Source organism: Platalea leucorodia (genome assembly GCF_965183815.1).
Source record: "Platalea leucorodia genome assembly, chromosome: 3".
NCBI classification, from domain to species: domain Eukaryota; kingdom Metazoa; phylum Chordata; class Aves; order Pelecaniformes; family Threskiornithidae; genus Platalea; species Platalea leucorodia.
This window is the reverse complement of record NC_138825.1, coordinates 112,958,402-112,980,223: the sequence shown is the minus strand read 5'-3', so window position 1 is coordinate 112,980,223 and position 21,822 is coordinate 112,958,402. Positions and strand designations below refer to the sequence as shown.

General features: G+C 44.0%; 1 protein-coding gene across 1 annotated transcript; it reads right to left on the bottom strand.

The window, feature by feature from the left end:
* Positions 1-176: 176 nt before the first annotated feature.
* Positions 177-21,614, bottom strand: TRIB2 (tribbles pseudokinase 2). Its single transcript, XM_082305847.1, has 4 exons — positions 21,567-21,614; positions 20,211-20,624; positions 15,915-16,207; positions 177-2,507 (listed from the first exon to the last, which is right to left on the bottom strand). The coding sequence occupies exons 2-4, from the start codon at positions 20,478-20,480 to the stop codon at positions 2,039-2,041; spliced, it is 1,032 nt and encodes a 343-aa protein (XP_082161973.1). The 5' UTR covers positions 20,481-20,624; positions 21,567-21,614; the 3' UTR covers positions 177-2,038.
* Positions 21,615-21,822: the final 208 nt, after the last annotated feature.

Sequence of the window (21,822 nt, the reverse complement as noted above, 5' to 3'; positions counted from 1 at the left end):
CAGTGTTACCTTGTAAATATAAGTGCTAAGCTTTCTCAGCTCACAGGTCTGGCAAGAGCTTGCTAGCAGCACAAAAAATACCAGCTAAATGATCCTAACGGAGCAAACTCCCGCAGCACCTCAGACACTCAGTAAGAACATCATTCACCACTGAAGTTTAGTTAAATATGCACAATTTTATTTATTGAAGAGATTAGGACAAAAACATTAAACCAAATACATGACAAAGCACCAGAGGCAGTAAAACCCCACCATGCACATCACCAATCTTTCCTCCTATAAGGTACTTATAAAATAAAAAAAAGTCCTTCTTGACACAGCACCATCTTCAGAGTGTAAAAACATTACTCCTTTATATTCTTAGTTACCAAAATAGAACCAAGGCAGGTCAGCTGCAGCTAGCTTTGTCTCTTGATAAAGAACTGTGAAACATCCTCTTGAGAGTGGGACCATAACTTTCCTGCGAGGCAGGCAAATAGCATCCATACGTCAAATGCCAAGTAGCTGTACGCACATGCCACATACTATAATTAAGCACAAATTCAAGTAACATTTACATACTACAGAGTCCACATGTACCTACCCAAAAAACATGACCACTTCACAAAACGTATACAGGCAGTAATATCAGAACAACTGAGGTACTGGAAACACAAATATTTATGCCAAGAGATTTCAATATCATACAGCAATATAAAAGCAGTAATAAAAACATTTGCCAGTCTAAATCAAATAAAGCTATCTAGAAAAAGAAGCTAAATAAAAAGTTATTTAGGGACAGAAATACCTGAACAGAAAAGAAGTGTGTTAACTACAGCATGTAACATGTCATCCCAAGTCAACCCGTAATTGAAGTACTGGCTTAATACATCACTACTGTGACATTTTCTTCAATAAATAGAATAAGTCTTGACAATACAAAAGGTGCATATTACTGTGTATGTTTCAAGAGGAATATTTGCAATATAAATGTTCAGCTTATTAATACCCTCTTACTTCTTATTCTGGACATAAACAAAAATCAAACCCAAACAATTCTTTTCCCAAGTTGAGAGGAATTCAAAGGAAAACAAAACACAATACTCTTCTTCAATAATAAAGAGCCCTCTATTTACACGTGGGCCTGTCAGTTAAAGAAGAGATCGGTTCTCAGATAAAGACACAATTAAGGGTTTTCTGCCCTCTCTAGTCATATACGTGCAGCATGGCAGATATGGAAGCCAGTATCTCATATCTTTAAAAAAAAAAAATTATACAGTTTTCTTCTTTTTTTTCCCCTTTTATAGCAGTAATGCATCTGGAAGTTTGAGTTATAATAGCTTCCTGCAACAAACCATTTGACACAAAACAGAACAGCTTGTTAAATGACAGTTACTTCCCCTTAAGGGAACAAAGCATTAAAATGTCATTTCCTGACAAGAATATTAAGTAGTTTATTTAGAAGAAATGAGTTGAAAATAGCTATCAAGAGACATGAACTGAAATTTTGTTTGTTTTTAGCACCCACTTTTCATGTCCATCTTTGTGCACCTAATTTTTTTCTTAAATTAATCCCATTAATTATTAGACATCCGATTAAAAAAAAATGTTAGCCAATTGTACTTTCCCTGAATAATGGCTGAAGTTGAATATCTAACAGTGCGATGCCAAGATGTGAGCTGAGGCAAAAAAGTTTCTATTTGTCGTGAGTTACCACTATTTTTAATGGAACAGAAACAGGAGTGATACAGCTGCACCAGAATTGGCATGTGCAGTCTCCTTGGCTCCAAAAAGGTGAGAAGCTACAATTGCTCCATGCTGCCTTTTCTCCTCCAAATCAATCTAACCTGATAGCAAGCTCCCCCCGCCCCCCCAATCTGTCCCCATGCTACATTTGTTATATTAGCTCCTTGTGGAGGTTCCTTCTCAATACGAGGACCTCTGAGTGTCTTTTGCTACCAAGCTAGGCTGATGCAGGATGTGATTTAACACGGTCAGGAAGGGCTCCTTCATGTGTCCATCTCCAGGTTGTGTACCTTCTGAACACCAGTCTTTGTGCTCAGTTAAAGAATGGGTCCAAGTCTTCTTCCATGTTGACATCAGGCACCAGCTGATCTGATACTTCCTTAGCACCATATCCTGAACTCGATACATTAAAATCTGTAGAAAACCATGGATGGTCCAGAATTTCCTGTGAAGTCAGCCTTTCCGATGGCTCCCGACGCAGTATGCTACGTATGAGGCATTTTGCCTTGGGGGATAGAGTATCTGGAATGTTAAACTGCCCACGACGGATCTTGCTGAAGAGGGAACTAGGCTCAATGTCATGGAAAGGATAGCGTCCAACCAGCATGGTATAAAGCATGACACCTAGACTCCATACGTCCGCTGCTTTGCCAGAGTAGCTGCCATTTGTGTTCAAGATCTCTGGACTCACATAGGCTGGGCATCCATGCTTATCAGAAAGAGAGTCATCATTTCCTCTTAAAATATAAGCATCTTCTAGGCTTTCCAATTTCACTCTAGTCCTGCGGGCAAAAAAACCAAAACCATCAAGGTAAGCAAACATCAAAACACAAATTCCTGGCTGTTACAAATTACATGGTTATAATAGTAACACTCTACAAAATTCAACAGCCGCAGAAGTGCATCAGTTTAAAATCCCACTCACAGCACTTGTTACAGATAATTGATACTGTCTCTTCTATACTGGTTAGAGATATTAGAAACATATAGAGAATATTGCCACACACACAGCTACAAGATTTCAAATACAGTTATGTTCAGTAAACTCATTAGTAAGGTCTTAAAAAGATAAAAGTAATTGCCATATTTATGTGTTTGGTAAATTTTACATAGGCATGATTTCCAAAAGACATAAACCTGAAGATTTTTTTCTGTGTTAGCTGCACTCTATTGTACCTGTGTAAGACTCATGCCCAAATACAAGCCTAGCCCTAACTACACAAGGTTATTTTGACACCTTCACACTCGTGAGCAGTTACTTGCACCTGTAATTCCACAGGGTCCAATAGGAATGAAATGGTAACTCTGACCCTAAATGATCCCTCTGACCAGCCTACATCTTTCTTTATCCCAGCATTAAGGAAGAGCAATTTTAACAGATTTCAGTCTTCCTAAATAGACCTTTGCGCAAAAGGAGGTCAGGTGAGCTGAACGCCATCAAGATTAACAGCAAGCATACCTGCCCAGCTGAACCAGAGGAGCTCCTCACATTGGAATTAACAGAGATGCTAGCAAAGGGCTTGCAGAGAGATGACAGGGATGCCTTATCTAGATTGCAAACTCCTGCTGCCTGCAAAGCACTGTGAACTTGTCATTGTGCTGCAGTAATTATCTCTGCAAGAGAATTTTCTTCCCTTATGGATATCACACAGGAGCAGAAAAAAACAATGCTGAGTTGCTTGTCATAGCACTAGATGAACATAACCTTTCTTTCATTTTAATTCTCACTGCTGGCGTCTGTAACTATATTTAAAAATCTGTCCCTGTTAAAGGCACCCAAAAGGATTACCAATTACCCTTTAGACTATTTGCCAGCAATTGTTGGTTTTGAGAGCAGAATCACTACAATGCAACAGGACATGTCCAGTGCATCTGGATAGAAGAGTGACCTTGCAGTAGTGCAGGTTTTCTTTTCAACAACTCGGGATCATAACTCAACTTTGGGTATTACTGTCCTCGTCCCTCAACCTCACCGGTCTGTATGATCACTCTTAGCCCTGTGTCATGGCCACATTCCCATACCACAGACATTCACAGGCAGGGACTGAACTTCATCCCAGAAAGCAGAACTCGTGTCTCTTGACTAAAGCACATCATTTAACAGGCCTTAAAACAGACAAGGAGATCCCTGTTTCTTAAATGTTTACTGAAGACAGCATTGCTCGGGCTTGAGTTGCATAAGACAGCTGGGCCAGCTTTGGCTTAGACTTGGTTCCAGGGCAGCTCAGCACTATCTTCTTTGAACCAACAGAAGAGCATTTTACTCCGTGGAGTACTCCAGAGGCAACTGTGCCATAAACTCTCATAATGACACTTGGACCTTTTCAACAGCTAGAGACATTTACTAGCAGAGGTGAAAGCCCCTTTGGCAACATGCCTTGAATCAGGAAGTCATAAATATAGAATTCAGAGTACCTGGCTCCCAAGCACAGTGTGTCAAGGCAGCTCCTTCTCTCCTTAAATGGGCCAGTGTTTTCCGCAGATGCTGATGGGGTTTGGGTAACACACCTGCTTCCTGATTAATTACCCATTGCCAGCCTAACAGCACTTCTCCCGGCCATGGACAACCCCCTCATTAGCACTCAAACAATACTTTACAGCAGCAATACCTCACACAGGAAGCCGGCTCTAAGGAGAAACTTAACTACAGTTATCCAAGACCACAGCAATTTCCCTCTGTACACAGCTCAGAGGGTCCAAAACAGGAGAATGACTAGAGAAGAGTCCTTTCATGATGCTCACCTTCTACATGTTCCTGCACCTGCACAGCACAGGAAGAGCAGTGAGGAGAAATGCCCAGAGAAAAAAAAAAAACATGCCAAGGAGGGCAGAGAAGAGAGAGGAGGAAATGAAAGGGAAGGCAGGGACATGAGTTGTGGTTCCATTTGCATTGCCCACCTCAGTTTTTCCACAGAAAAGTATGTGTAGCAATAAAATGGTGAGGCCAGCTACTCAAACATGCATTAAGTCACTGAACCGCCAGACAGGAAAGCATCGACTCGCTCTTGCTAACTAACAGAAGCAGAACACACGCACAGGGAGCGGGGCAGAGCATGCTATTTATAAACAACTTACAGGAGGGAATTCACCCCCCGCACCCACTCTCCTGCCATCCCAGTGTCAACAGCACAGGGAAACACTGTATGCTCTCCCATCCTATTTTACATTTCTGAGACTTGACAAAGAATTTAGAGAAACAGTTCAATGAGAAGCTTTTATATTACAGAAAATCATTAGAATTCCCTGATCTCTTATTTCCTGCAAGTGACATGGTACAAAACCACAGAGAGCAGACTGCAAGGTGTGTCAAAAAATGCATTTTTTCTCCAACAAGAGAAATAATTTCTTGATAATAAAATAGAAGCAGCATAAAAGAGCCTTATCCCTGTCTGGCTTTTCTTGCAAGGTGCTGCAGCCTGCAGCCCTCTGCACGTGCTACAGCGGGTTTTGTTTAAGCAAGCAAATGGAACAACAGCTGGCCCTTATCTGCCTGCTCCTCCATAAGCTGTGGCCAAATGAAGCAAACATTCAAACCAGGTTTTTCATCCTACTGAGTTGACAGGCTTTGAGGAAACAAAAGGTCCCAAATTAAACAAAAACACAACCTTCAGTCCTCCTCCTCCCTCCTCACCAGCCCCTAAATCCTCAGCCAGTACACCCTTGTGTGTAAGGTACAAGTGGTGAAATGGCTCCTCTGCAACGAGGCGGTGCTCCAGTGCAGGTATGGCACTGGACACACCACTCCGTGCAGGTACACATTTCCCTTGCAAACTGCAGGAGCTGCATCTCTTGAGGACATACTGCCAGGTACATGGCTTCAGCGTGACTTTCTCCCCCTCCTAGTTACCACCAGAAGCAACACTGGTGTTGCCATTTTCATTTATAAGGTTGGGTGTCCTTGCAGAAGGTGACAACACAGGCTTCCCATCCTTACAGCTAGGAGAGCGCAGGAGTAAGGGAAGAGCTCGCCGGCACGGCAACTCGCCTGCTTGGCACAGCCAGTGCACAGAAGCACTCACGAGCTTTTGCTGCCAAGGGCCCTGGCTCGGCTCTGCCGGCGCCCCTCACTGTCAGCCAGCAGCGGGGCCGGGGAGACCCACTCCAGCCTGTTTTCATCAGTGACAGACGACTTCACATACCTCAGCCTTGCATATAGAACACAGTCTGTAATCGTACTACAACTGGATAATCCGCAGGTGTAAACAGCGAGTCTCACTCCCCCTTTAACAATCATTTCACGTTTTTTCAGGCAATCAAACAGGAGCAGCCTGGCTCAGGAGCTGCTATTTCCCAGTGCACAGCACCCCGTCTCTGCAAGAAACAGCTCCCAGCTCTGGCTGGCCTTCCCTTCCTCCACATTTCAAGGATTGCCTAAAAGAGCACTGTTTTCTGCAAGCCAAAGAGGGTTTTTTGGGGGTGGAGGGGAACAGGAAAGAGGGGAGTCTAAATACATAGAAACGCAGAGACATGCTGGATGAGAAACAATCTCTCTCTCCCCCACGCACTCTCTCTCAGAGGAAGCACTGAAATCAAATATCCAGGAAAAAGAATAAAAGCCAACAACAACAAACAGACCCTCAAAACTGCAAGTAGTTTCTGAGAATACAGAACCTCCACAGCAAAGGGTAGGGAGTGCATCCAATTGCAGAGTAACTGGACAACCCTAAATTCGACATTTGGCAGGCAAGGGACAGACTCAAAACCGAACACCAAGATGTGAAATCACAATCAGCTTTGAAGTGCCTCCCATCACAGAGCAGAAAAAGGACAAACAAAAATAATTCTCTTTTTTTTTTTAAAGTCACATTTCTAAAAAACTCTCATTCTCTAAATAATTAACTCAAATCAGTCAACTGAAGGACCCCCACAAGAGAAAAAGTTTTCCAAAAGCATCAGCATTCGAGTTCAACCATTCAAATGGTTGCAACAAAATTAATCCCTAAAGTTCAAATGTAAGCTACTGCCAAAGCCGGATGAGAATCACTTTGTACACATACTGTAGGGCAACAAAGACTTTTGTCAACGCTTACGTAATTACAGTACATAATTTCAAGTTTTAATGCAGATCCTGAATAAGCACTTGGAAAAAGAGCATTATGCATCTATCAGATCATTGATAAAACACTGCATTAGTCTAATGCATTAAAAAAAATACAACCCTGAATCATGGCTATTTAAAAAGGGGAAGCTATTCTGCCTATGAATGCTTTCCCATTACTGGTGAATGAAACCACAGAAGTGCAATCAGAGGGCAGCAGCAGCACTCAGACGGGAAATGCGTCTTTGTCCCCATAGAAACCGTCAGGGAAACCCATGAAAAACAATACCACTCTGAATTTCTTATCAATATGCCATTCATTACTTGACTGCATTCAGACTTTGCTCTTCAGTAATGTAACAAAACCTAATCAATTAAACGTCTTCCAGAAGATTCTTCAATGCAACCTCCTGAGTTAGCACCCGTCTCTGGCAGACGGCTTTGTTGCACATCCTACACTTTTTTCAGAGTGGTTCGCATTATTCCTCCCTGCAGAGCTTAGGGGCTACTGGCAAATTGCTATCCTGCCTTTTGACACTGAAGCCAGGGCTGTAAGAACTCAGCATTCACACTTGCTCTCCAAAAGCAAACACAATTTCCATACCAAAATCAGTGGAATTATTCAGAGGGCTCTAAGCTCATAAGGCAGGAGAAAAAAAAAAAAAAAAAAAATCTGGAACATTTAAAGCAGAAATACTGACTGAAAGTCTGAGTGTTTCAGAGGAAAATATCTCCACTGCAGTGAATAAACAGTCAGTAGTAAAGGAGCTCATGCCTGAATCAATGAAAGAAGTTGCTTCTAGTCTGTCCCCAAAGCCATCTGTATGGGAAATAACACCTGAACCACAGCTGAGCCACTGTTACCATTTTGGAAACACTAATGGCAGACCAGACCCACAATTTTAGTACAGCACCATCCCCTGGACAACAGACAGATCAGCTGCTTTGGGAGAAGATGGAAGGAGCCATCCTGCTACGGACACTCCAGGTATACCATCCACTTGCTATTCAGGCTGGGTCAAAATGAGATGATCCAGATTTACAGATTCTATATAGCAGCCTCATGCCCCCTGAGATCAGAAAACAACCACCATCGCCATCTGAACTGCCGTTTTATTAATGTGACTGCAGGTAAATATAAAATGACAACTTCTAAAGGGAAGAGGTGCCTCACAATATTCCCTCCTACACATAAAAAATGAAGGCACCCAAACAATGCTATCTCATATTTCAATATTACCCTGACTAAGGCCAGGAAAGCCTTTCCCTAGGTAGAGGCACTCAAGCCATCAACTGCCCAGTAGATCAGGGATTGCTCCTATGTGGCCAATAATTTACAGGTCATTTAATCAAGGTCAGTTGCTAGCACCCCATCACAAAGATGAGACGAGCATGAATGCAATCATGCCATTAGAGTCACAAGAAAGAAAAAAAATTGAAAGGGAAGCTTGACATTGGAAACAGTAATCTTTTGCTAATTGATTTTTTTAACTAAGGGAATCTCTCCTAAATAATGCAGAAGTAGGCTGCCGTCACGGAGACAGTGAGATAGGGAAGGCGGCTAACGAAACCCTGCACAGATGATTTGTGGCTTGGTGCAAAGACTCATTCTGAACTCAGAACTACCCGATCTCCTCCGGGGGCGGCAAGGCACACGGGATCAGAGGGGAAATGTTATACCATCAATTTAAATCCTGCTCCTTTCACTGTAAGATCCCTTCCAGTGCGTAACAGCACACAGCCTGGGAGTTCACCGCTCAACAGCCTACGCAACTTCAGGGAAAAAAAAAAACCAAAACCTGCACAAAGGCTGTCAGACAAACAGTCTCTTGCATAATGAAACAGGCTCAAGGATATGTTTCGAAAGACAACTGGGACTTGCAGGCAGTACAGGTTTACAGGATGAACCTTGTTCCTAAGGGAAGATTCCCTCACTGGGACTTCCGCAGAATGAGGAAGCCTCTAAAAATTACATAACCCCCACCCTTCCTCCAAAGGGATGCTACCAGCACACTCGGCCCTGCCCTGCACCCCCTTCTGACATGCAGGACCCAGCAACTTAGGGCTTTTAACTTGTTTTAAGCTGGCTGTTTTTTCTAGACTTCACTTAAAAAAATGCTGAGACCACCCCCTCGCACACCTCCAGGAAGGGCTGGGGCCCCAAAGACCTCAGCTTTACAACACTCAAATAGGATTGCTGGGAACAGCCTGTCCTGTATGCCACATACTTAAGTTTTCTTCCATGCCCTTATTGCCTAAGGAGACAACACGTTCCCCCAAAAGTAGGTAGGTAGGTAGTGATGTGTGTGTTGGGTTATGGCCTCTGAAACCCAATGGAGACCCTTCCACAGAGGGGCTCAGTTGCAATACAGGGAGGAGTCCATTATTTGATAAGCATCTGGCTCACGGCAGCTACTTCACCTCACTTTTATCTTTTTAGATCACATTGAAGGTCAGAGTTTTAAACTGTCAACTGTATGCTGTGTTCACTGTCTTTTCTAGGTCTTCTCATATAATGCGTGGTGAAGCTCCACAGGGAAAGGAGACCAAAATTTTGTTAACATCACTGCATGTTGTGAAAAAAGCGCTACACTTTCTGAGCCTGCAGTGGGTGCTCAGCACCTCTAAGATAAAGCAGGGCCATTATTTCATAATCCCACTGGAAACCTTTTGCTTAGATGTCTGTAAATCTGTCTTTCAGCAATATACATCTACCAAAAAGCAGGTGCTTAAGACTAAATATGCCCCAGGTTGGCTCCTGTTTACAATCTCCACCTTTCCTCTCCCTCCCAAGCCTGAAGTAATCTCATGGTGTGATAATAAGGGCAATTAGATGAAAAGGCAGCAGAAGAATTTCACCATGACAGTCCACTGCAGCTGCTGCTAGCTGGACTCCCTGCCTCTGCTCCTCACCCCCAGCACAGACATCCATAGACATCTTCAGTTTTCACTCAAAAATCAACACGGAGTATTTTGCACCAAGTCTATAGATGGAAGTTTTCAAGTCTTCAAAATGACCAGCTCTTGAACTCTTAATGTAAGATGTCTCAAGAGACATCTACTTCCAGGGACTACAGAGCACCTGTCCTCGGAGAGATCAATCCCATGATGGGCACCTCACGACAGGCACTCAACCACGCCGACCACATCTGGCATTACAGCCAACATGTCACACAGCGTTCAGCCAGAGGCACCTCTCGGAAAGTCACACAGCATGGCTGGGGAGGCCAGGCAGGACATGGGGACAAACTGCAGTGATATAGCCCAGCCTAAAGGAAGGCTCTCAAGCAGGGCTCCCCTCCTCCTCCAAGCATGGCATGGGGCTGCACCTCAACACTACCCTTCAGCAAAGCTAGTACATGAGGCTGCAAAGGGACAAAGACTGAAGAAAGAGTGAAGAAGAAAAGATACAGGTCCAACTATGAGCCAAATACCAAAAGATAGCACAGTCCAAGAGTAAAACTTTCTGCAGACTTGAGAGCTGGCTACTACAGCAAAGGCTCTCACCACTTACAGTCTCATGAAGGGCCTTGAGCTGACTCAAGGTCCATTGGAAGCTCCCATTCTCATCCCGGGACCAGCCAGCAGCTAACTTTTCCCTGGCTTTTGTTTTCATTTATGACCTTAGGCACAGGACTTAACATCTATGACTATCTATGCCCTCGGGAGGAGATTTAAGCACTTCACAGGGCTAGCGTGATGTTCGACATCTGCAGATAGCCTCTCGTGCCCCGCTGGGAAGGTTACTGCATACCCAACAAATCCGAAGTACGTTGCTCCCAGGAACGCCGGGAGAAAACAGAGGCTTAGTAACCAAACCACATGAAGGCAAAAGGGAGCACGAACCCCTCTGTGGAAAACAGTTGTGCAACTCCATCCTCTATCCTAAGTTTGACAGCAGAGATTTCCTGCCTGTGAACAAATTTGCCTTCCTCCCCATATTCTAGGAATAATAATTTCTGGGTTGAAATCTGACCTATGATTCTCCACTATTGAAGAAGTTATGCTCTTTGGTCCTGTGGCCTCATTCAGGGTAACGTGAAGTGCTTAAATGACAAAACAGATGAAGACTGTTTTTATTTCTAAATCTTCTGGTATTTAAAGAGCACTCCTGTTTTGTTTAATTTTCTTCCACTTTAGGACTCTCTTTCTAGGACTTAGGGAAAGCATTAACTTACCTGTTCTCTATTGAATCGTAAGTAAAACAGCAAGTTCTAACACCATAGGCAAAAAGTGGCTGACTGCATTACAATTTGACAAATGCTGGGGAGAAAACTCACTACTAACCATAACAAAATGAAAGGTCTACTTGCAAAAAGGTCAGTCTACGCATTCTGTATTTTTTTGTGGGATCAGGTTTGTATCACTAGGATTGCAAACAACATAACTAGGTCACCTTAAAGCATCATCCATTCAAAGCTGAGAAATTCTAGAGGAAAAAAGAAAAAAAAAAAAAAAACAAAAAACATTCTAAGAGCACCAAATAAATATGTTATGCTAACACAGGCTTTCTAAATTAGTGTATTGTACTGGCTGCATTCTCCTAGCAGAGAGCAAAAAGTGTCAAATTCTATTTATTTTTATTGAATCCCACCTGCCTACCATTTCTCATATTTACTCATACAGGAAAATTATAATATCTAAATACCAAAATTATTTTAATTTTCCCTTCAACAAGTATGATGAATGTACAAAGTCTTTAAGCTTCAAATATTACGACAGCTAATATTTTAATATAATTAAAGGCTTAAAAACGCACTAAAGAAATTAATAATTCCCTGACAGCAGAAATGTTCTTGTATTAAGAAAACCATTGGAACCACCGACACAGAAATGCTTGATTTAATTCTGAGATCTTTGAGGTGGCTCCTTCTCAAAGAATCTGCTATATATCAGACTGATGAACTGCTTTATTAGCCATATACTGTGTACAGTGCTATTTTTGCCACAACCCAAAAAGCCCTGCCCATTCTGCAACATCCTTACAGGACACCAGCTAGAAGGGCACAGTCGCTCTGCCCAAGGGCCTACTACGAGGACAGGCTGTACAAGGAAAATTGTAAATACCACGACATGAACACAGCAAAAAGAACCAAAAGTAAGAGTCCCATAACATCAACATTAACCTGACTTAATATCCAGGACAAGAAAAAATGATCAACGTGCATGGAAGCAGAAAACATACAAAACCACGTTTTGTCTTAGCTCATCTCTACTGTTTTGGATTCAAGTTTTATTTAGAAGTTTAAGGACCCAATTTTTAAAATATTCAAGAACCTTACAGGTACTTAGAAAGTCTGGTGAGACCCAGCATGGCAAGTCAGCGTTGTTTTCCATATTTTCAGTACTCTGAAAGTCACTGCACTCATTTAATTGATGTGCTGCCGCTTGCTAACCCAGTCTTACAAAACATTTCCAGCCATGCTGTAATGTCTTAGAAGTTCTACTTCATCAAGATCAACTGCAGGTTTAAGGAGCTTAGCTCTGAAATTTCAATACTAGAAGACCACAGACACACATACACATCCCAAAAAACACAATCCCCCAACTTTCTTGTAAACGAAATGAAAAAAAAAAAAAAAAAAAAAAAAAAAACCAAAAAAAAAAAAACCAACAACCAAAACCATAAAAGACCTGGCAACAGCACACATCATTTTCATGGAATGCAATTTACCATATCTTCAAAATTTCTGCAGTTCAGGATTAAAAGAAGCTATAGATAAGGTACCTTGAAACACAGACAAATTGTTTCAGTGGAATTTTGGATTTCATTTTAAGTGCTGATGTACTTACACATATGCATAGTAAGAGGTAACACACCACCACAGTCTACCTTTGTTTTAGCACATCAAGAGAACACCACTAGTAAAATTAGGACCCCTACAAAATGCTCTCCACTACCAGCCTCCAACATTGCTTTTTTCCACCTTCTTACTTCCCAGTTCATTGCAGACATCCCAAGGCACTGCAATTTGCAACATCCAAATAACATGCATTCTTAGCAGTGACATCAGGAGGAGCAAAGAGCACTGGTGACTGCTGCTAGATCAGGAGCCTGAATCTTTGCGAATTCCAGCTGTAATTTAGATAATGGGAATGAGGTGGAAAGAGTTTCAATGCTGTACGTACCAGTCTGCAAAACTACAAGAGCTCTGATTTCATATTGAACTACCATGATATCATTAGGATCAATGGAAGGAGTATGTACTAAGAAATGCTTTAATTGATTTTCTTTTTTAAACAAATGGAACTGCTTCCATATATCCTTCACATTCCCTCTGGCTCCTCCAGTCTGGCAGCTCTCAGCTAAGAGCAGACAAGTATCTTACTAAAAAAAAATAAAAGCAGTGAGTTTTCCATTCATGTGTTGCCTGCATGCCGGATTTCCCATCTTTTCTTCTACCAAAATAAAAGCTGCGAGAGTCTTCAATAAGAGACAGTTTCAAAGCAGTAGGTACTAAAGGTGAACTGAAGAAAAACAGACTTGAAGAAATAGTTAGGAAAAGAACTACTGAGCAAGAGCTCCACTGAAGAACAGGCGACACGCAGCAGCGGAGTTCACGCACATTTCTCAAAAACATCATTTTCACCTCTTCTTCCTCCTTCGTTCATTACTGGTATCAAAAAGCAATGAATCATGCAGTACCCATCTCCCAGGCACTGCCGCTGAAGGCAGCTTCTCAAAGGCAGGCTGCTCAGCACGTGGGCATCCTCACCAGCACCAGCAGTCTCAGGGAAACACAAGCTTGGAGGGGTACAAGCAACACACAAACACCTCCGTGAACCCGGAAGGACCAGGAAGATTTTTCAGCCTAAATATAGCAGCAGACTGAAAGTGATGACTGATTACAGTCTGATGATCAGAGCATGTGAAAAAAGACAGTCGCTGTTTGGTTCTATTTCTATCTCACACTATTTCATCTCTGTTTATTTAGCAGAGAAAGGATTACAATACCTCTCTACTTACAAATCAACGTTACATCCAGAAGAAAACCGCATTACGATTATCTTAAAAATAACCAGCAAGTCGTATTTGACCTTTAAAGTGAATTACTGTATAATTAGAAGACACTGTTCAAAAGTGAATAACTGTGATTTTGCAGACTGCAGTTACGTTAAAAACATTCATAAAAGCAAACGCTGCTATTATAGTACGCACCACTCTTCTTGGGTGGCTAAAGGATTTGGCCCTGTGCCTCGTGTTGCATTCAGTTCCTAGTAAGCGGCAGGGTAGGAGTTCAAAAGTATTCAGCACGGGCCCACGTCTGCGCCCACTGCACTGCCCTGAGCTCACGATGCCTTCGCTTAAAGTAGAAAGTTAGGGTGAGCCCTAGGGCTTCTCCGAGTCCTGTCCTTTGTACAAAACCACACAAGTTTACATATATCCCCAGGAAAAAAATCCATTTTAACGTTAGGACGTTATCAGCTACAACAGAAAACAATCCCTCCCTCAACTATTTTGCACAAGTTTCCTTCTTATCTGCATCAAAGGTGCTATAATGGTGTTTAATTATTAAACTCGGAGTAAAAGTTGTGGAAGTGCAGTTTACATCTATCTGCTTTGTGTTTCTCTCTGAATGGACATTAAGTTAGTTTCATTTTAGGCTTTTTTATTTGAAGAGAGGGAAAGGGTAATCATATATTGGGGCTGCGGTAGAAAAATATGGAATAGCTATTTGCTTTGCAGAGAATTGCCTGAACTGAAATAAGAAGTGAAAATATCTCTTATTTTTCAGTTTGTAAAGAGATTAAAAGGAGAAGTTTATTTTGCAAAATGCAGCTTGTAATAAAATTTAAGTAGAGAATATGTAAACAGGATAGATGGTTGTAATTTTTATTTTAAGGCCAGGAACTTCTGTTTCCTCACTGAATTGTGTATTAGCTTTTTTTAATTCTCAGATCATGGACTTACTGAGCCTGTAGAAAACTTACATGCCTCTGCTGTTACTTATAACTTCCCCAAACAGCCCCAAATGGAATTGATATGCACTGGTTATTTTTAACAAAGCTCTCCAGAACATCCATTTCACTCTGCAACAGTTTGAACAAGCTTTCAGACAATTTACAGGATTTAACTAAAAGGGAAAAACATCTCCCCATCCTCTACCAAGAGATGAAGAAGCACAAAGGCAGGCTCTGTCCCCATTTAGTTTAATTTTATTTTGTAATGGTCATCTTCCAATTTAATCCCTCTGCGAAAGCCTAACATTAATCTGACAGTGTTCATTACTCTGGCGCTTTATGCAGAAGTTGCAAGTGAATACATGATGTAATATAATAAAAACTGATAACCACAAGGGAAGAGATATGAAGTTTCCACAGGTACAACAGTATAGCTATGGCTCAGCATCAGAAATAGCACTTCAACAATATACCCAGAGCATCTAGCGTTATTTCTTTCTTTGTCTTCCCATACTCCTTCCCCAAATCATTTACCAATCACTTATTGAGAGACAAGAGTGTGCAGGGAGGAGACTAAAAAAAACCAACCAAACAAACAAAAAAAAGGGTAGTTCCCCAAGTACCACAACAGCTCTGATGCTAAAACCAGGCACCCACACAGCAAGGCAGTTTTAGTCTTAGTATGATTAGTGACCACATAATACTCTCAGAAGCAGTCTCCAGACCATTCCCAGCACAGGAAGCAAGAAGCTGTCCTCAAAGCAGTCCTTCAAAGCACTGGTGGCCCTTCCCTCCAACCTATGTCCACATTAACCACCTAACTGTTCTCCCTCTTCATGCCTCCTCACTGGAACGAGCCATTTCAATCCCCAACCCTCTTTAACATACTCGACCTTTCGGTCCTTCCCTCTTTTAACACCAGCAGCATTTATGATAGCGGAGCTGTTACAGACATCTATGCAGAGCCTTCCTCCAGGAGATGGGCCCTCCTTAGGAATGAGGCTGCTCCTCTAGGTGGAAATGCAGAGGCCAGGCGCAGATGCAAATGGCACTCTACACTTACTTTACTCCTAAGCCAGAAGGTAAAATGGCACATCCATCCCATGATCAGGTTGCAGAGGAAAATAAAGAAAGTGTAACACCTTGTGTACCACAAATGAACGGTACAGTGTCAATGAAGGGCACAGCATCCTGTAACTCTGAATCTGACCTCAGGTACCCCCACTGGTAAAGTAAGGGAGACTCTTACCTTTCCTCATCCTTGAAAATAAACTTTCGCAGCTTGAGATCTCGCAGTACCAGTCCACCATCATGGCAGTGTGCAACAGCGGAAGCTATTTGATAGAAGAGTTTGGCTGCCTCCTCTTCTTTAAGCTTCTTGCAGGTACGAACAAACGAATGCATGTCCCCATAGCTCCTTTCAAAGAACACATATGCTTTTGTCTCCCCAAGAATTATTTCAGTAATTTGGTTGATATTTTTATGTGCAGGCAGACAAAAACATGGTGCTAATAACTCCTGGTAGCAGCCAATATCAAACACCTGCAGGAACAATGACAGTAAAGCCAGGGTTAGCAACACGAAGGACAGTGAAGTTATGGTACACCTAATTCTGTTAACAGAACCATCTCTAAGTACAATTTATGCTGCTGCTGAAGCTGCACCAATGTAAACAGGATGTCGCAAGCTCACGGCACTGAGGACAAGGCAAAACAGACTACAGAACCCCACACAGAACATAGGCATAACCTTGACAGGAAAGGCTAGTCTTCAAAACTTGGAGCAAGAATAGTTTCATTAGCTAATAGCTGATCAAATTTAGAATGTGTTCTGAATTAAGCTCTGAAGACCAGCGACATACAGGAGCAGTACTGAGAAGGAAATGTGTTTATCTTCTATTTTCCATCCAAATAAACTCATAGAGAATATGGCCAGTAGCTTTGTATTGAGAGAAGCTGTCGTATTAAATCCACCCTGATCCGCATGCCTCTCTCTCTTGATTTTATTAACCCATTAGAGCTGTAAGGATTTTCAGGTTTAAAACATCATCTAGCGCTATTCATATTTACTTCCTGCCTTTCTTTCATCTCTGACAAACAGCAAAGTCACTTTCACTTTCAAAGTCTCAGTTTTACAATGGCTGTTTATAAGATCAGAAGGACAACCGGGGAAATAGCCCTGCCTGTTGGAGTGCAGACAAACGTCCTTCAAAAGGCAAAGACAAAACCACCCTGAACTCTCTGCATTTCAATCAAGTGCTCCATTAAAAGCAAAGTGTCCCTTTACTAGTAAGTATGTTATCACTGATCTTATGAATGAGCTGTAAGAATTAAAAAGGCTGCTGGGAAACCCAAATATAAAAAGTTACTATAATCTAGTGATGACGAATGAATCAGTATTTGAGTCAATTGAGAAATGCCCACATTACAAGAAGAAAGACTTCATTGAGAATAACAGAAGTCAGTGTGCTAAAAGAGAATATGAGCAAAGTATTGACAGGAGTGATTTTTATTTTTAATTATACCTGCTCCAGAGGTACTACAAAGCAAAGTATTAGCATTTCCACCAGCATAAAAATTCTATTAATATGTAACTTATTCTTGGGTGCTTTGTTACTTTGTTAAAAAGAATTTAAGGTAGTCATGTGTCATTCTAACTGAACATAAAAATTAAGAACGGGTATAAGTCTCTAACCAACTGGTTTAAACTGCAATTGTTTTTCTTCTTTTTGTGTTCTAGTATTTGTATTCAAATAGCGGGTATTTGTATCCTCTCCAAGCAGGAAATCTCCCTGCTTTCTTTGAAGCTTTAAAAAGCTTTCAAAACAGCGAGCGAGATACGGTTCAATCAAAATTTACCTGAGGCTTCAAAACCCGAGTCATTTAATGCTTCAGAGCACAATCCTAACAAACTCCTTCCGCAGAAAAGGACCCAAACCCCAAGAAATTGGGATACCCCCTCCTCACATACCTCTTTCTCCCCACCCCATACCTGTGCTGCTATACTCCAGCACAGACAAAAACAACCTTAAAGGCAGACTGCCAAACAGATCCAACACATTTTACAGGGGGTAGATTAGCACTGAGGCATTCTGGTGACATGGTGCGCCAGGGAAGCAGAACCAGGGTGGGGAGGGGGTGTTGCTAAAATCCCTGGTGTGTAATTCATTCCAGAGGAGAATTCATTGACATTTGGATCTCAAAACTCATAACTACTACGTTGTAAGTGAATGGCTCTTCTACAAAGCGGCTGCTATAAAATAAAATTTAAGCAGGAACATTCATGTAGCTGAAATCCTCATGTGAAAAAAAGCCTTTCCAGAATTCTCTCCTAACTAGATTATCCTGATCTAAATTAGTTACATTTTGTGGTTCTCAGACTACGTTAAATAAGTAGGTCTGGATATGTACCAGCACTGTGTTTGAAAGGGGGGAGATGGGAAGTGCTATCATACTGCTACAATCTAGAATACTTTTTATAAAGGGCTTCTTTGTATCTCAGCTTTTAAGATCCCTGGCCTCAATTCAGCAAATGTCTAATAAGCTGCAGTTCGATTTAGTCCTTGCTGGGAATTGGAAGCGAGAAGTTACCATTGTTTAGATGCCACGGAGCCTTGAAGCAAATAACAGCATCTGTACAGTCAGTCGGTGCAGCCAAATGAATCTTGAGAATCACCAGTATGTGTCTGTTACCCAAACCAATGTTTCTGCAAGCAACCTCTAAGAGCATCTTCAATAAGATACCAGACAGCAGGTCTCTTAGCCGGAAGGCTACTTGACAAATAGTAGTCATGATACTGCAGGCATTTTAAAGCACACATTAAATTAGGATGAGTTCAGGACTGACAACTGCGTATTCACAAACTAGCAATTCAGGCTAAGATCGTATTTTTGGAGCACAGCTAGAAGTAGTGCCTCGCACATATGGAAAAACTGATACTATTCAAATGTCAGGATCAGCTCAAAAACATACAGCTTAAAGGGAAGGAAAAAAAAAATAAAGTCCACTCTTTGTGAGCTGCAGTTATGCTGTTCATACTGTTATCAAAATAGTGCCTTAATCCAGCAAACCAAACAGGAAACAAAGAAGAGCATAGCCCCCGCTTTACTACTTGCTATGCAAGTTCACCTATAATTTCATGCAGAGCAGCAGCTTTGTGGGATCTGTTTATTTCATGAAAAGATGCCAATGTCCTAGAGTGCAGCACTGTACTACTGCACCGAGCAGGGCTTTCATTCTAGAAATTCTCATGTTCTGTTTCAGTTTAGTAACAAAGCATTCAGTTCAGCATGCAATATTAGTCCTTTGCAAAGTCACAGGCCCTTTTTTCCCCCTAAATAATCACACAAAGTCCTAGGTTGCCTTAACATCAGGTTTTATAACTCAATCAGTAAGCATATTTAAATTGCCCTCTGAACGCCAATCTTTACAAATAGCAAACAGGAGCAATTATTTTCACTTCCCTGCTACAGCCTAGTCCATAACTTCTTATGAATCAAGTATGAGGAAGTATGAAACAGTCAGCAATACTATCATTAATCCCTGGAACACAAATAAGCTATAATATGTCTACTTTTCCATTTCGCAGTGAGTTCGACACTAGAAATTTGCCCAAGACAGCCAAATGGCTCAATTCCATATTTTGGGAACAATACAACACCGCAGCGTGCGTTGCAAGGTTACAATTTGCTACGTAGTTATAAAAACTACTACTGGGTACTGCCTCAGTTTGCTGGGCATAAGTCTGGCTCACTACAGACAATGAGAATCGCAATTTAGGAACAAAGGAAAATATTCCCTCAGCCCAAAAAGAGAAAAACATCTCTCCACAGACGGGCACACATGGGGGTTTCTTTTTCCCACAGCTCACCTTTGAATAGTAGGAGCAAATTGGGAGGAGGCAGAGAAAAGCAGGCAGGCTACAAAGAGTGGGACAGCTATTTTGTCTGCTCTTCTGAAAAACGTAGGTGTGCAGGTTTTATTCTTGCTCAGTTGTGCAATGGGGGAGGATGCTGTTTGCAAACAACCTCCACGGTGAGGGAGCTCAGGCTGCTTAATTCGATGTGGATTTTTTTAAAATCACTTTTAAGACAAAGCTGATGGCAACCTCCCCCCCGCTTCTGCATCCTCTCCTGCACCCCAACTCACAGAACAAGGGACAGGAAATACCGAGGAAGCCAGCAGGTCCCAACACCTTAAAATTAGCTGGGGATTCCCTACTCCATTTTGAAAAGTGAGAGTGGGGAAGATGAGGCTTTCTCCTGATCTGAACTCACGTTAAGACCTACTTGAAGGACGGCTCCTTCCAGAACAATATCCCCCGGGTAAGAGGCAGAACTGGCTCCGGGCCACCGCTCTAACGTGGCCATTGTCTAGAGAGAGGGAAAAGTTACAGGATGCGCCTTTAATCCTGTCTCCCTGCCTTTTGTTTCTCAACTGTTTAATAATTGAGCTACACGACCGCGCTCGGCCCTCCTGCAAGACACAGCAAACCCACAGGCGACAGCGGGCTAAGCCGGGGGGGAACAAGGAGGAGAGGTATTACCTTGCAAACCAGCTCCTCGCCACTGTGCAGATGTACGGCTCGGAAAACGTGGTCTCCCTCGAGAGGCTCCAACAATAAGTATTTCCCGATGCAAGAAACGCAATGCGACAAGTTCGGGGTCTCCGGCGGGCTCGGCGAGCCTAGATTCGGGCTAAAACTCTGGCTTGGCTCGATGGACCGTATGGACGAGAGCTCCTCAAAATCCTGGGTTTTATTCCGCGGTCTCCCATATCGTGCTATCGTGATAGGGGTTGACCTTTGTATGTTCATGAGTATGGAGAAGACCAGCCGAGACGCTGCACCGGAGCCCTGGCGTGGAGCGCGGTCCCTCGCCCGTCCAGCTGCGGCTGCCTTTGTGTGGCGGGGGGGGGCGGGAGCGCGGCGGCGGCGGGCGACCAGCCTCAGCGCCGCGTCCTGGGCACAGGGAGAGAGCGCTCAGCCCGCGGCCCTTTGTTCCCGCCGGCGGCCGGGCGCGGAGCGGAGCGGAACAGCGCGGCGGCGGGGCAGCGGCGGCCGGTGCCGGGGGGGGGCGGCAGCGGCGGCGGCGCGGGGCGCGGAGCGGCGCGGCCGGGCCTCGGCGGCCGCCGCTCCCGCGGGGCGCGCAGGGCGGGCGCAAACAAAAGGTTAGGTAACGCGCTGCGCGCAGCGGGGATCGTCCTTTCTCTCTCCTACGGCGAGGCAGAGCCGCGCTGCCGCCGGCGGGCTGTAGATGGCGTGTGAGCCTCGCCGCTGGCGCCCGGGGCGCTCCGAAAATGCCCCGCGAAATAGCGAGGGAGCATTTAACTTGGAGCGGGCAGCAGCCGGGCCGACAAAAGAGCGCTCGGCGCGGCGGGAGGCTCGGCAGAGCCGCCCCGGCGGAGGGGGCCGCGCAGCGGCGGCAACCGCGCAGGCACGGGGAGCAGCAGCGGAACGCGGGGCAGCGCGCAGCGCTCCGCGCCGGCGGAAAGGAGCGCGCTGTCGTTGTCGCGGCCGCCTCGACAGAACAAAAAGTGCAACCAGGGGCGAAGGATGAGGAACGCTTTCACGTTTCCACTGCACAGCGGGATTTTTGTTCGGGGGCTCGCTGCCTTCGCGGCGGTTTAATGTAGCTCACGCACAAAGAAAAGAAAAACCAGCACGGCGAGAAGGGGGCTGACTTCTTGCTGGAGGGGCAATAAGCGAAAGGCCGGGGGTGGGGAATAAATTGGAATCGTTTAAAAAAAAAAATTGCAGGGAGCAGATTTTGTTTGAGTCTCTTGGGTTTGTTTTTTTTTTTTTTTTTTCCTTGGGGGTAGGACAAGGGGGAGGAAAGGGATGGCCGCGCCGCTCCCCTTCAGCACGGCATCGTCTCCCCCCGGCGTATTAATAGCTACTTACGTGGCGGGGACGCTGGCTGCCTCCGTGCCTCGCTGCCGGCCGCCGCACGCCCGCACGGTGCCCAGCGCGCAGGCTGACTGCCCCGCCGCCGCCGCCGCCGCCCGCCCCGGCCCGGCCCGGCCCGGCCCCGCCGCCCACCGCGCCGCGCCCCGCCCCAGCCGCCCGCCCCGCCCCGCCCCGCCCCGGCCACCCGCCGCCTCCCCCCGCCGCCAGCCGCGCTCGGGGTAAACAAGGTGAGGCGGCCTTCCGCAGCCCC